General features: G+C 38.3%; 2 protein-coding genes across 5 annotated transcripts in view; one reads left to right on the top strand and one right to left on the bottom strand.

Moving 5' to 3' along the window:
* Positions 1 to 3,316, top strand: part of LOC139751137 (glyoxalase domain-containing protein 4-like) — a 48,747-nt gene extending 45,431 nt beyond the window's left edge. For both annotated transcript variants that reach the window (XM_071666236.1, XM_071666244.1), the window contains exon 7: positions 169 to 3,316. In XM_071666236.1, the coding sequence (XP_071522337.1) occupies positions 169 to 318 (150 nt within the window). In that variant the 3' untranslated portion in view covers positions 319 to 3,316. The remainder of the gene's footprint in view (positions 1 to 168) is intronic.
* An 11,190-nt stretch (positions 3,317 to 14,506) lies between these two features.
* Positions 14,507 to 16,179, bottom strand: part of LOC139751113 (U-scoloptoxin(16)-Cw1a-like) — a 178,734-nt gene continuing 177,061 nt past the window's right edge. For all 3 annotated transcript variants that reach the window (XM_071666218.1, XM_071666229.1, XM_071666222.1), the window contains one exon: positions 14,507 to 16,164. In XM_071666218.1, coding sequence (XP_071522319.1) covers positions 16,038 to 16,164 — 127 coding nt within the window. In that variant the 3' untranslated portion in view covers positions 14,507 to 16,037. The remainder of the gene's footprint in view (positions 16,165 to 16,179) is intronic.

Raw genomic sequence — 16,179 nt, 5'->3', positions numbered from 1 at the left:
CCCATCATTTGAAGGATTGTTATATAGGGTATTCTGTCTTGACCCTGCTAGCAGAAAGGAGGAATGGATTTATGATTTAGATTATTTGTTGTGATGATGTGTTGGATATTGATTTTGTAGTAGGAAAAAATGTAATTCCAGTAAAGTATATAAATTCTTCTTCAACAGGATGGCCATGAAATTTGTTTTGTGGGAGAAGAAGGATTCCATGAACTGTCTCAAGTGGACCCAAAGGGCAATGAGCTACTGAATGAAGGCATAGAGAAGGATAAGTCAGATGAATGGTTTGCTAAAAAAGGTGGAAAGGCATCAGCCTAAGAATATCTTTTAGTTGAAATTTAATGATATAACAAGTATCTTTTTCAAGCATACTGTTACTTATCATTCTGTATACTGAGTAAGTATTAAGCTATTTTCACATCTAGAAAAGAATATGTTCACTTTTAATTTTGTCTTTTATATACATTGCTGCATACAAAATTGTCTTTTTGTGCAGATATACCTCACTGTACATCCTCGATGTGTTTTTGGAAGTTCTGACTTAAGGAGGAAAGACTTATAGTGAACAAAATGAAGCTCTGTAGGTTCCTGTGGAACATAGGGATACTTCTGCATTCCTTGGGGACATTTCTGGTTATAATATTTACATTGGGATGGGAATGAAATGGTAAAGAAGCTTGTAAGATTTATGAGAGTACTAAATGATTTTAAACTTCAACCTGTAGTATAGGTGAAAGGGCAGGCATGGTGGAGTCATGCTTATGAAGGGTCATGACTTCCTGAATCTTCATCTTGAGGTTTTCTCTTAACAAATCCAAGTTGATTGAATAGATTTCCTCATTTTCTTCTTATGTACAGTTTGCACTAAAAGTTAGATCATGAGCTGAAAATATAGAAATTTATTTAGTGGCCTAGAAAAGTACAATTAACACTTACCAATATAGTAAATACTCTGTTGCATTCCCTTTCCCCTTGATGCAGTCTTCTTACCTGTTGGGAATGCTTTCAGCAAGATTCTTGTGTAGTTTTTGGGAAAACTACCCCAATTTTGCTTCAAGTAGTCATGGCCAGGTAAATTTGCATTCTTTTGCTTGATTCATAAAAGTCCCAGATGTTAATTTTGGTCTTCCAGACTTGGGATGAGGAGCTGTAATATGGAATCTCTTGATTCAGTAAACTACTACATCAACCTTTGGACGCTTTCCTGGCAGATACCTGCTTGCTCAGCAGTATATTTTAAGTTATGCTTTCCTTTATATAAAACTATCACTGCTGCAATGTCTTTTGTTGTAACTGTTATGGGCATAATGATGGCACAAGAGCTAGGTAATTACTGACAAATATGAAAAAAATACCCATCATGTGGAAACAGACAAAACGGACAGTAGCCTCGTGGTTGCTAGACACAGACTGATGGTTATGACCCATTATCACATTATTGCTAAATGTATGAATAGTGCTTTTGATGCACAGCTTAACATATTATACTTGCCACTGTCTCAGTAAGAGACATGACAAGATTTCTGCAATAAGTTGAGGCAACAGCCCTCTCTTACCTAAACTTTTGGCACAGACTGTATTTTGTGGGTTTTGTTGGAGTGATGTAAAGTGGGGTATATCTGTATATGTAAAAGCTGTATTTATTTGATGCTGAATATTATATTGTTTAGGATTTTTTCACAATCTTTCAGTATGTGTGCTATGGAGCAGCATCTTATTGTTTCAGGAATGTAGCATTATTTGAAAGCCACAGTAAAAGCCTTGGCAGCTGTTTTGATTGACCTATGAAATCATTTTCATGATGTTAACATAACAAAGATCAAGAAAGCACATGTATCCCAAGTGAACCTTGGAAGATACATAAGTAAGCAAGATTCCTTACAACTGGTTCGTGCAGTTGTTCTAAGTGGTGCTGAAAACCTTTTGTTTTTCCTTTTTTTAGATATCATGAATCACTTATACATTTCTCTACAGTGTATGTAGTTTATCAACAGCTCACATATGATTCTGAATACATCCAGGCAGGAGCCATGAATTACTTGGAAGTTGAGATTAGTTATGATTCATCTTATAGAAGAGTGCTGCATTGAAGTAGGTCCTGCATGTGCTGATGAGTTTATTCGTTTTCAGGATTTAATTTGAATATGAACTTCGAAAATATTTTGAGTTATGTAGTTAAATGAAAACTTGTTGCATGTTCAAAATGGACATAGATTGCTCAAGATAATTTCAGCCCTGGTTGCACCAAACTATTCCTGTGGGTTTTGTTTCTGTTCCAACTGCTTACAGCTTGCATCAGTCAGAATTAATTTATGAGTTGTAAGCATTAGAAAACCAATAAGTATTTCTTTGAAATTTAGGGCAAGTTAGTTTACAGCAAGATTTTGCATAGGACTATGTACATGGAACTAAAGCCTTTTGCAGGTGGTTGAATTCAAAACTTTATTTCTTGGCAGTAATTTACTTATTGCATGATTCTGTTGCTATAAGATTTTCCTTGAGATTGATTTTTAACTACCTAATTGTAGTGATGAAATTGATATTTGAATATTATTTTTTCTCTGAAATATAGTACCTTGCTACAAGACAATACATGGGATTGCACCACTGGTTTCTTTTTCAGTTTCAGCCACGTAGTGTCAGTTAATGACAAAAAAATATGCTTGGTTGTGATTTTGAAATGCCATTCCTTTGAATGTTACTCTATTAATTTTGGTTGTGGTATCTTACCACAAGATGTAATATGAAGATTTGTAGCTGCCATAGCCTCCAACTAATTGCATTAATAAATGATAGAAGGAAAATGAACAGATTGATTTAGTTGATTTCAAAACTATAACTGGTAAAATGTTTGTGATATAAACAAGTGCTTGATTAATTTTGGACAAAAACCTAGGTGTGTTTTGAAGTAATCATATTTTCTTTTTACCCAGTGACTTGAATTGATTAGGAGTTAAAACATTTTAGAACAATTATGATGAAAGAAGTGTATGTATGAAACATTCTCTTTGTATTTTGATGTTTTCCAAACGCTAGTAAAAATTAGAATGTTTTCAGAATTTAAGTTGTTTAAGAGAATTTAGCAATTAAGAAAGTGAGCACTGGTTTGTGTTCTTTTATAGTACAGTACTTATCAAGCTATTTATATTTATTCATCTTACTTGTTTGTATATTTCAAGATAAATGGTTCAAATGTATGGGAAGATTGAAGAAATCATTCTTTGACATCAGTGTGACTCGGGAGATGATTTTTAGGAATATAATGCTTAAGTGATGTAAAGCAGTAACATTTATAAAGTAAAGTATTGTCATTGAAGTTTGTTTTCTCATTATATTACTTGTTTTTGAATATGTTTGACTTTGAATGTATATTGCATGGAGGCTGATAGTAATGACTTTTATGTTAGGAGAACAGTGTTAAGAGATTTTTACAAGGGAGTTTTCTTTGCACAAATAAGGTTGAATCAAATTAGTGTGGTACTGGAATAGAAATTAGTATTGGTGTAATCTCCTTAAGCTGGCCCATTGGTACTGGAAACTTCCATACTGCAAGTATGTTGGGTGGCAGTGATTAAGATACTGTAGGGATTTGGGAAAGTGAATTACCATGTTGAAGCACATTCCATTTTTCATCTTTAAATATATATATATATTTAAATGTGAATAAGAGCAAGGTTATTAGGTACAGTAGGGTTGAGGGTCAAGTCAATTGGGAGGTAAGTTTGAATGGAGAAAAACTGGAGGAAGTAAAGTGGATCTGGCAGCGGATGGAACCATGGAAGCGGAAGTGAATCATAGGGTGCGGGAGGGGGTGAAAATCCTGGGAGCCTTGAAGAATGTGTGGAAGTCGAGAACATTATCTCGGAAAGCAAAAATGGGTATGTTTGAAGGAATAGTGGTTCCAACAATGTTGTATGGTTGTGAGGCGTGGGCTATGGATAGAGTTGTGCGCAGGAGGGTGGATGTGCTGGAAATGAGATGTTTGAGGACAATGTGTGGAGTGAGGTGGTTTGATCGAGTAAGTAATGTAAGGGTAAGAGAGATGTGTGGAAATAAAAAGAGCGTGGTTGAGAGAGCAGAAGAGGGTGTTTTGAAATGGTTTGGGCACATGGAGAGAATGAGTGAGGAAAGATTGACTAAGAGGATATATGTGTCGGAGGTGGAGGGAACGAGGAGAAGTGGGAGACCAAATTGGAGGTGGAAAGATGGAGTGAAAAAGATTTTGTGTGATCGGGGCCTGAACATGCAGGAGGGTGAAAGGAGGGCAAGGAATAGAATGAATTGGATCGATGTGGTATACCGGGGTTGACGTGCTGTCAGTGGATTGAATCAGGGCATGTGAAGCGTCTGGGGTATACCATGGAAAGCTGTGTGGGGCCTGGATGTGGAAAGGGAGCTGTGATTTTGGGCATTATTGCATGACAGCTAGAGACTGAGTGTGAACGAATGGGGCCTTTGTTGTCTTTTCCTAGTGCTACCTCGCACACATGAGGGGGAAGGGGGATGGTATTCCATGTGTGGCAAGGTGGCGATGGGAATGAATAAAGGCAGACAGTGTGAATTGTGTGCATGGGTATATATGTGTGTGTCTGTGTGTGTGTATATATGTGTACATTGAGATGTATAGGTATGTATATTTGTGTGTGTGGACGTGTATGTATATACATTGTGTATGGGGGTGGGTTGGGCCATTTCTTTCGTCTGTTTCCTTGCGCTACCTCGCAAACGCGGGAGACAGCGACAAAGCAAATTAAATATAAATAAATTTTTTATTTTCTTCTTATTTTTTTGCTTTGTCGCTGTCACCCGTGTTTGCGAGGTAGCGCAAGGAAACAGACGAAAGAAATGGCCCAACCCACCCCCATACACATGTATATACATACGTCCACACATGCAAATATTCATACCTACACAGCTTTCCATGGTTTACCCCAGACGCTTCACATGCCCTGATTCAATCCACTGACAGCACGTCAACCCCGGTATACCACATCGATACAATTCACTCTATTCCTTGCCCTCCTTTCACCCTCCTGCATGTTCAGGCCCCGATCACACAAAATCTTTTTCACTCCATCTTTCCACCTCCAATTTGGTCTCCCACTTCTCCTCGTTCCCTCCACCTCCGACACATATATCCTCTTGGTCAATCTTTCCTCACTCATTCTCTCCATGTGCCCAAACCATTTCAAAACACCCTCTTCTGCTCTCTCAACCACGCTCTTTTTATTTCCACACATCTCTCTTACCCTTACGTTACTTACTCGATCAAACCACCTCACACCACACATTGTCCTCAAACATCTCATTTCCAGCACATCCATCCTCCTGCGCACAACTCTATCCATAGCCCACGCCTCGCAACCATACAACATTGGTGGAACCACTATTCCTTCAAACATACCCATTTTTGCTTTCCGAGATAATGTTCTCAACTTCCACACATTCTTCAAGGCTCCCAGGATTTTCGCCCCCTCCCCCACCCTATGATCCACTTCCGCTTCCATGGTTCCATCCGCTGCTAGATCCACTCCCAGATATCTAAAACACTTTACTTCCTCCAGTTTTTCTCCATTCAAACTTACCTCCCAATTGACTTGACCCTCAACCCTACTGTACCTAATAACCTTGCTCTTATTCACATTTACTCTTAACTTTCTTCTTTCACACACTTTTTCTTATACTTAATCGCCGTCTTCCGCGTTAGCGAGATAGCGCAAGGAAACAGATGAAAGAATGGCCCAACCCACCCACATACACATGTATATACATAAATGCCCACACACGCACATATACAAACCTATACATTTCAGTGTATACATACATATACAGACATATACATATATATAAATTTATTAAGAAAGGGGGTGACTGTATTGTTGACTGGTTGGTAAGGTTATTTAATGTATGTATGACTCATGGTGAGGTGCCTGAGGATTGGCGGAATGCGTGCATAGTGCCATTGTACAAAGGCAAAGGGGATAAGAGTGAGTGCTCAAATTACAGAGGTATAAGTTTGTTGAGTATTCCTGGTAAATTATATGGGAGGGTATTGATTGAGAGGGTGAAGGCATGTACAGAGCATCAGATTGGGGAAGAGCAGTGTGGTTTCAGAAGTGGTAGAGGATGTGTGGATCAGGTGTTTGCTTTGAAGAATGTATGTGAGAAATACTTAGAAAAGCAAATGGATTTGTATGTAGCATTTATGGATCTGGAGAAGGCATATGATAGAGTTGATAGAGATGCTCTGTGGAAGGTATTAAGAATATATGGTGTGGGAGGCAAGTTGTTAGAAGCAGTGAAAAGTTTTTATCGAGGATGTAAGGCATGTGTACGTGTAGGAAGAGAGGAAAGTGATTGGTTCTCAGTGAATGTAGGTTTGCGCCAGGGGTGTGTGATGTCTCCATGGTTGTTTAATTTGTTTATGGATGGGGTTGTAAGGGAGGTAAATGCAAGAGTCCTGGAAAGAGGGGCAAGTACGAAGTCTGTTGGGGATGAGAGAGCTTGGGAAGTGAGTCAGTTGTTGTTCGCTGATGATACAGCGCTGGTGGCTGATTCATGTGAGAAACTGCAGAAGCTGGTGACTGAGTTTGGTAAAGTGTGTGGAAGAAGAAAGTTGAGAGTAAATGTGAATAAGAGCAAGGTTATTAGGTACAGTAGGGGTGAGGGTCAAGTCAATTGGGAGGTGAGTTTGAATGGAGAAAAACTGGAGGAAGTGAAGTGTTTTAGATATCTGGGAGTGGATCTGTCAGCGGATGGAACCATGGAAGCGGAAGTGGATCATAGGGTGGGGGAGGGGGCGAAAATTTTGGGAGCCTTGAAAAATGTGTGGAAGTCGAGAACATTATCTCGGAAAGCAAAAATGGGTATGTTTGAGGGAATAGTGGTTCCAACAATGTTGTATGGTTGCGAGGCGTGGGCTATGGATAGAGATGTGCGCAGGAGGATGGATGTGCTGGAAATGAGATGTTTGAGGACAATGTGTGGTGTGAGGTGGTTTGATCGAGTAAGTAACGTAAGAGTAAGAGAGATGTGTGGAAATAAAAAGAGCGTGGTTGAGAGAGCAGAAGAGGGTGTTTTGAAATGGTTTGGGCACATGGAGAGAATGAGTGAGGAGAGATTGACCAAGAGGATATATGTGTCGGAGGTGGAGGGAACGAGGAGAAGAGGGAGACCAAATTGGAGGTGGAAAGATGGAGTGAAAAAGATTTTGTGTGATCGGGGCCTGAACATGCAGGAGGGTGAAAGGAGGGCAAGAAATAGAGTGAATTGGAGTCATGTGGTATACAGGGGTTGACGTGCTGTCAGTGGATTGAAGCAAGGCATGTGAAGCGTCTGGGGTAAACCATGGAAAGCTGTGTAGGTATGTATATTTGCGTGTGTGGACGTGTGTATGTACATGTGTATGGGGGGGGGGGCCATTTCTTTCGTCTGTTTCCTTGCGCTACCTCGCAAACGCGGGAGACAGCGACAAAGTATAAAAAAAAAAAAAAAAAAAAAAAAAAAAAACATTCATACTTGCTGCCTTCATCCATTCCCGTTGCCAACCCACTAGCTTGGTCATGCAGCTCATATGTGTCATCAGTGTTTTTTGCCAATTCTTCCTACCATCTCCTCCCTGTTGGTCACTGGAACTGGAATATCATCTGAATGAGGCACTGGTTTTTTGGCAGGTGGAATTTTTGTTCATTGTTTATTGCATTTTGTCATGTTTGAAAATCCAAAAATCATCTTACAAAAGTAACAGTTTGTCGTTTGATCTCTTTTCTCCCTCCAAACCGTGAACATTGCAAAATTCATTTTACCTTTGCCTCTGAGCAGTTGTGTAAAGTGCCTAATACAAAAAACACAAAATATACAGTCTCCACCATTTATTTTCGTCTCCCAATTCAAAGTAAAATACAAATGGTAGGCTATTTTTACTAGCCTATTGATATATCTTCATGCCTTAGGTGTAAATACTCCACATACTTAGCAGGTTATTGCTGCAAAAGTGCCTGAAAGCGATTTTCACTCAGAAAATGATAGTAACCACAATTAATGCAATAAGATATTATAAACCAGTGAATATAACACCCTAGGTTTCATGGACAATAACAAAATCCCGCTTTTTATTCCATTAACTACTCTCCCAGTGGTGCCAGAACAGTGCATGAGACCACATGGAGGGAAATGCCACAAATACCTTTTCATGTTGTGCCAGAACATCAATGACTATGAGAACCAGGGGAGGAAGTTGCCACAGGGCTATTTCACCCAGTTGCTGTGAAGTTTAGGATTTGTTAAACATCAATAAAACCTGACATTATGGTCATTTTGTAATGTCATAATTGAAATCACCTAGTTGAATTTGTTTGGAACACCTTGTAGGCTATGTTAAAAGATAAACTCTGTTGATCAGTGAATTTTCAGGTATTATTTTACTGTATGAAATAATTCTCACATTTCAAAGATGTTTTATTATATATAATCAGTGACTAGGTGCTCAAGTCATTTTTGTGAGTCTGATAATGAGACGTAGGTAAATACAGTCCCTTGTGTAACTGATGTAAGCATTACTGTGACTCGGAAATTTCAAGAGTTGACTACATAGGGGAGATGAGACCTTTTTTTCTTTATAGATTTTAAGGTCAAAAGATTAGAGGTCTTAAACACAGCAATCGTATGTTAAAATGTAATCTACACATTTATAACATGCTTCATGGATGTTTATGTCATGGAAAAACAATTGATGCTTTATTCTATATATCTATTTATCTGTGTATATCTCTGATGCCTGCTTCCAACTGGAACTCCAAAGGGGTTGCAATGGCAATAGATTCTCCATAACTAGTGAACTCCAGTGCCACTTCTTAACCTTTAGTACCTCACCCTTAACAGGCCACTGGCTGAGATCAGCTATAGTGCAGTGTTTGCAGAGGCTTCTACCTAATATTCCTACTAACTACTACTACCAATGCTCCTGCCTGTTATTCCTACCCACTACTTTTACGTAATGCTTCTACATAAATGCTCCTGCCAAAATTTTTCTTTCTACTGCTCCTACCATTTTTCCAAAAGGCACTGCTAGCGCATAGTGCTCACCGCAGGAAAATCTAGTTATGAAGAATGAGATTTGTGAGTAAAGTGTTATGTATGACATGGAGAGATTGTATGTTTTTGTGGACAGAATGCAAGTAGTCTATGTGTGGGCAAGTCAGTAAGAAAAAAAAGAGAGTCAAAGGAGTGTAACTTGACAACCAGCGAAGTTCTGGTTTCTAAAGAACCTGTCATTGACCCTCCTGATACACAGGTGGGTAGTACTGGTAATAATACCTCCCTGTTTGTTGGCTGCTTAACAACTACTACTACTAATTGATCAAGTAACTGTACTTGTTAATTGATGATTTATACTACCATATCAATTATTTGGTACTGCCTTTTCCCATACACTGCAATGGCATTTTTTGAAAACTTAAATAGGAAGGACTGATGAACAATAGTATGATCAAGTTCAAACAGAATAGCAAAACTAATTTGGCTTTGTATGGTATGGTATGATCAGCTATCTTTCTAAGTGGGTGGAGAGTGTATTTTGGACTATGACAACAGTCCCTTCAAGAGATTGATAGAGAAGATTGAAGGCTAGGCAGGCATAAGAACTTTCTAACATACAGCAGACATCACTTAATTCAGAGTTAAAGGATGTAAACCTGAATGCCATTTCAGACTCAACTAAAGTAATTGATAGTGTCACCACAGGGCACTGAAATTGGATCATCGTTTGTTATTTCAGGAATTGTCAGATTTGTGTCGAGCAAAATTTAACTTTGACAAATGAAAGGTAATGAAGAAGATAAAGGATAAAATCAAACCAGACTATGTTTTTCATCATTTACAAAGAGTAAGTTATGAAGTATAATGATGAGAGGGTTCATAGGTTGATAAGGTGATAAGATTATCTCCAGAAAAATCACATGGAAGGGGATGTAACAATAGTCAAACTATATTACGGTTTGTCCCAGTTGCTTTTTCAGTTCATGAAAGAGGAGTAACAACACTAAACTAGTCTAGACACAAATGAAAAGTTGTATCACCAGTGTGGCCTTTCTTACTTTGGAAAGGCATGTATGGTTGCCAGAGAGAGTTCACTGGCATGTAGTAGTTTGATGGTAACATGAAAGAAAAGACGTCAGATATGGGTAAAAAAAAAAAATCTTTTATATACTTAAATAGGATGCTAAGTAAATGGCGGACATATCTGGAAACATTTTTTACAGTATGAAGCCAAATTAAATACATTTTACCTGACAAAAGTCTGGAGTGTTAGATAATAATTTTTTTTTTTCTTTGTATTTGTAATGACTTCACAGCTGTGAATGATAGCATTAAGGGGAATTTGAATTATGTTCAAGAATACATCAAAATTTACATGAATTACATTTATTTTTGTTGATCAGTGAGCCAATATATCTATTTATAGTAGTTTACAGTTTATATACTATCCTACATTCTACATTGATATCTGTATATATTTACATTTATATAACATAGGTAACATCTAATTTTTATTATGATTTGAATATGAACATGTTACTCTTTTTTTTCATATGATACTTTACTGAGCCTCTGTACTTGTGCTGCTTTAAGTGTCATTTGAATGCAAGGCTGAGTACATTTCTGCCGTATCAGTATTGATATGATTGTCATATGACAAGACATTCTGTTAAAGTACCATAGGAAAAAAATAATTTTGGAGTCTCAGTTTTTGTATTTTTTCTTTTGCTGGTAAATTTTGTTAAGAGAAATTCCCACGCATTCCCCACGTGTTGTAGAAGGCGATTAAAGGGGACAGCAGCAGAGGGGCTAGAAACCCTCCCCTCCTTGCATGTTAACTTTCTAAAAGGGGAAACAGAGGAAGGAGTCACATGGGGAGTACTCATCCTCCTCTAAGGCTCAGATTGGGGTGTCTAAATGTGTGTGGATGTAACCAAGATGAGAAAAATGGAGAGATAGATAGTATGTTTGAGGAAAGGAACCTGGATGTTTTGGCTCCGAGTGAAACGAAGCTCAAGGGTAAAGGGGAATGTTTTGGGAGTAAAGTCATGGGTTGGTGAGAGAGAATAAGAGCAAGGGAAGGAGTAGCACTACTGAAACAGGAGTGGTGGGAGTATGTGATAGTGTAAGAAAGTAAACTCTAGATTGATATGGGTAAAACTGAAAGTGGATAGAGAGAGATGGGTGATTATTGGTGCCTATGCACCTGGGCATGAGAAGAAAGATCATGAGAGGAAAGTGTTTTTGGAACAGCTGAATGAGTGTGTTCGTAGTTTTGATGCACGAGACCGGGTTATAGTGATTGGTGATTTGAATGCAAAGGTGAGTAATATGGTAGTTGAGGCAATGGTTGGTGTACATGCAGTGTTTAGTGTTGTAAATGGAAATGGTGAAGAGCTTGTAGATTTGTGTGCTGAAAAAGGACTGGTGACTGGGAATACCTGTTTTAAAAAGAGAGATATACATAAGTATACGTATGCAAGTAGGAGAGATGGCCAGAGAGAGTTATTGGATTACGTGTTAATTGATAGGCGCATGAAAGAGAGACTTTTGGATGTTAATGTGATGAGACATGCAACTGGAGGGATGTCTGATCATTATCTTGTGGAGGTGAAGGTGAAGAATTGTAGAGATTTTCAGAAAAGAAGAGAGAATGTTGGGATGAAGAGAGTGATGAGAGTAAGTGATCTTGGGAAGGAGACTTGTGTGAGGAAGTACCAGGAGAGACTGAGTGCAGAATGGAAAAAGGTGAGAGCAAAGGATGTAAGGGGAGTGGGGGAGGAATGGGATGTATTTAGGGAAGCAGTGATGGCTTGCACAAAAGATGCTTGTGGCATGAGAAGCATGGGAGGTGGACAGATTAGAAAGGGTAGTGAGTGGTGGGATGAAGAAGTAAGATTATTAGTAAAAGAGAAGAGAGAGGCATTTGGACAATTTTTCAGGGAAATAATGCAAATGACTGGGAGCTGTATAAAAGAAAAAGGCAGGAGGTCAAGAGAAAGGTGCAAGAGGTGAAAAAGAGGGCAAATGAGAGTTGGGGTGATAGAGACTAAAAAGAAGTTTTGGAAGGAGGTAAATAAAGTGCATAAGACAAGAGAACAAATGGGAACATCGGTGAAGGGACTTAATTGGGAGGTAATAACAAGTAGTGGTGACGTGAGAAGGAGATAGAGTGATTATTTTGAAGGTTCGTTGAATGTGTTAGATGATAGTGACAGATATAGGGTGTTTTGGTCGAGGTGGTGTGCGAAGTGAGAGGGCAAGGGAGAATGATTTGGTAAATATAGAAGAAGTAGTGAAAGCTTTGCAGAAGATGAAAGCCAGCAAGGTGGTGGGTTTGGATGGTATTGCAGTGGAATTTATTAAAACAAGGGGAGTGACTGTGTTGTTGACTGGTTAGTGAGGATATTCAGTGTATGTATGGCTCATGGTGAAGTGCCTGAGGATTGGCGGAATGCATGCATAGTGCCATTGTACAAAGGCAAAGAGGATAAAGGTGAGTGCTCAAATTACAGAGGTATAAGTTCGTTGAGTATTCCTGGGAAATTATAAGGTAGGGCATTGATTGAGAGGGTGAAGGCACGTACAGAGCATCAGATTGGGGAAGAGCAGTGTGGTTTCAGGAGTGGTAGAGGATGTGTGGATCAGGTGTTTGCTTTGAAGAATGTATGTGGGAAATACTTAGAAAAATAGATGGATTTGTATGTAGCATTTATGGATCTAGAGAAGGCATATGATAGAGTTGCTCTGTGGAAGGTATTAAGAATATAAGGTGTGGGAGGCAAGTTGCTAGAAGCAGTGAAAAGTTTTTATCAAGGATGTAAAGCATGTGTACAAGTAGGAAGAAAGGAAAGTGATTGGTTCTCAGTGAATGCCAGTTTACAGTACAGGTGCATGATGTCTCCATGGTTGTTTAATTTGTTTATAGATGGGGTTGTTAGGGAGGTGAATGTGAGAGATATGGAAAGAGGGGCAAGTATGCAGTCTGTTGTGGATGAGAGGGCTTGGGAAGTGAGTCAGTTGTTGTTCACTGATAATACAACGCTGATGGCTGATTCGGGTGAGAAACTGCAGGAGCTGGTGACTGAGTTTGGTAAAGTGTGTGAAAGAAGAAAGCTGAGAGTAAATGTGAATAAGAGCAAGGTTATTAGGTTCAGTAGGGTAGAGGGACAAGTCTATTGGGAGGTAAGTTGGAATGGAGAAAAACTGGAGGAATTGAAGTGTTTTAGATATCTGGGAGTAGATGGAACCATGGAAGCTAAAGTGTCACAGGGTGGAGGAGGGGGTGAAAGTTCTGGGAGTGTTGAAAAATGTGTGGAAGGCGAGAACTTTATCTTGGAAAGCAAAAATGGGTATGTTTGAAGGAATAGGGATTCCAACAATGTTACATGGTTGCGAGGCATAGGCTATACATAGGGTTGTTTGGAGGAGGTGGATGTGTTGGTGATGAGATGTTTGAGGACAATATGTGGTGTGAGGTGGTTTGATTAAGTAATGAAGGGGTAAGAGAGATGTGTGGTAATAAAAAGTGTGTGGTTGAGAAAGCAGAAGAGGGTGTTTTGAAATGGTTTGGTCACATAGAGAGAATGAGTGAGGAAAGATTGACAAAAAGGATATATGTGTCAGAGGTGGAGGGAACGATGAGAAGTGGGAGACCAAATTGGAGGTGGAAGGATGGAGTGAAAAAGATTTTGAGCGATCGGGGCCTGAACATGCTGGAGGGTGAAAGGCATGCAAGGAATAGAGTGAATTGGAACGATATGGTATACTGAGGTTGACATACTGTCAATGGATTGAAGCAGGGCATGTGAAGCATCTGGGGTAAACCATGGAAAGTTTTGTGGGGCCTGAGGTCGACATACTGTCAATGGATTGAAGCAGGGCATGTGAAGCTTCTGGGGTAAACCATGGAAAGTTTTGTGGGGCCTAGATGTGGTAAGGGAGCTGTTGTCTCGGTGCATTATACATGACAGCTAGAGAGTGAGTGTGAATGAATGTGGCCTTTGTTATCTTTTCCTAGCGCTACCTTGCGCACAAGGGGGAGGTGGTTGTTATTTCATGTGTGACAGGGTGGCAACGGGAATGAATAATGGCAGCAAGTATGAATTATGTATATGTAGATATGTATATGTCTGTGTATGTATATGTGCGTGTGTGGAAGTGTATGTGGGTTGGTTGGGCCATTCTTTCGTCTGTTTCCTTGCACTACCTCGCTAACACGGGAGACAGTGACAAAGTATAATAAGAAAATAAAGAAAAATATATAAGCTTCCAAATTGTAATTTTTTTTTGATGCAGTAGAATTCATATAATAAGCAGACTCATTTGAAACATCAAGTCTGTATCATATGGCACATATTAGGCATACAAGTGGTAATTACAGTTTTAGTGCCACACTATTAAACTGTGTTTGCTAAGGAATGCACACTGGTTTTAAAAGAAACTGGAAGGATTTCATTAATTAAATGTATAAAAGATATGAAAAAGATATATTTTTTTTAAATGGACAATAACACAGTCACATTATACAATATAGTCAATACGGAAAGACTTACATACTCTTATTTCAACAGTTATATAAGCAGCAAGCATCAATACATATATCCAGTCTCTTTTACACAAGTCTGTGGAACAAAATATACGGATTAACTACTGATGATGGTGGTTGGTTGGTTATTTGGGCTATAGGCCTATCAATTACCAGGGTCATTAAGGGAGTCACTGTCAAGTTGTAACCACCAGTGAAAAAAATATCTTGAAAACATTCTTCATGCGTTAAGCATAAATCTAAGACCACATGCACTCTCACTGTATATATGGCCCATAATGAATGCTAATGTTAATTTGTTTAATAAAATTTGCAACAATGAAAGCACCTGTCAGAGACAAATGTCTTGTCTCTTGTGAGATATAAAGGAAATAAATGAATATACAGAGTTCTCAGTTGTTTCTTGATCACTATGTGTAGGATACCTACAAAAGAAATCGTACAGTACCAGCTGGTAATATACAGTAAAGAAGTTTTCTTCAACTTTGAAATAAGTAGATTTTATACATATCTATGTACAGATACAGTATTTAAAATCTGGACATCAGAAATCTGATAAAGCTTTTCAAGATTTTTAGTTTAAGTTTGTGATTCTAGTCCTTACTCATATTATTCCCATTAACTTTTGCAAATTTTGCGACTGACAGCCTTAGAAAATGGAATGGATGCACAGTAAGTTATATATTTTAAGTGTTTTTGTAAATACATTTTGGGGAAAAAAAAAGAGAATTTGGCAATGTCAGGTCCCAATCATTCCAGACTTTTTATTGATGCACCTGTAATAAATTTTGAATAGATGGGAATCAGATGAATGACCCAATAGCTGCCATATTGACGAAACTTTGAGTTAACAAATCGTAACAAGCTGTAGGTTTCCCTTTCAGGCTAGTTACCTTCCAGTCTTATACATATCGAGATAGACAAAAATAATGTAGCTATCAAACTCAGCATCAGAGAATCATTCACATTATAGATTGTTGATAGGAAAATCCACTCAATGGAAACATATTTTCCATTTATTCATAATTTTTTGTCTCCTAATTTGTGATTTTATTGGAAGTTAAGAAAAAAAAGCTTCACAGCTATAGATATTTAAAGAAAGGGATGTAAAAGAAACAAGAAACACTTAGCATTGAGACAGACTTTTAGGAATTTTTCAGGTATAGAGGTAATTTTAGAAAGGAACAGTGTATATTTAAAATGTACACATTGTTATTTTTAGTGTGAGTTACTGTGTTATGATAATGAGACTTATGTAAGAAAAATAAGGGGCTGGAATGATGATATTGTTTCATACAGAAAGTTAAAAAAAGAGCTCTGAAGTACAAAAATAAAGGAGATAACCATTCAGAAATGTACAACAGGGAATGGATTTAACAAGTACACAGTGTGCAAATAAAAATCAATTACTGTATTATTTAACTAAATCTCCCCAAGATTAAAAGTTTTCTTCTCAAGGAAGGAAGAAAGAAACTGGCTTGCCATTGCAGAAGAGTTGTGGACAACATTGTGGGTAGGATTTGCCTTCAATCCTCACAATGTAACAGTCCTCATTAAAGAGAGGTGGCGGTTCAGAACATCTGGAAAGAGAAATT

Source organism: Panulirus ornatus, chromosome 1 (genome assembly GCF_036320965.1).
Source record: "Panulirus ornatus isolate Po-2019 chromosome 1, ASM3632096v1, whole genome shotgun sequence".
Lineage (NCBI taxonomy): Eukaryota > Metazoa > Arthropoda > Malacostraca > Decapoda > Palinuridae > Panulirus > Panulirus ornatus.
Note: the sequence above shows the minus strand (reverse complement) of the source record. Positions and strands in the feature narration are given on the sequence as shown.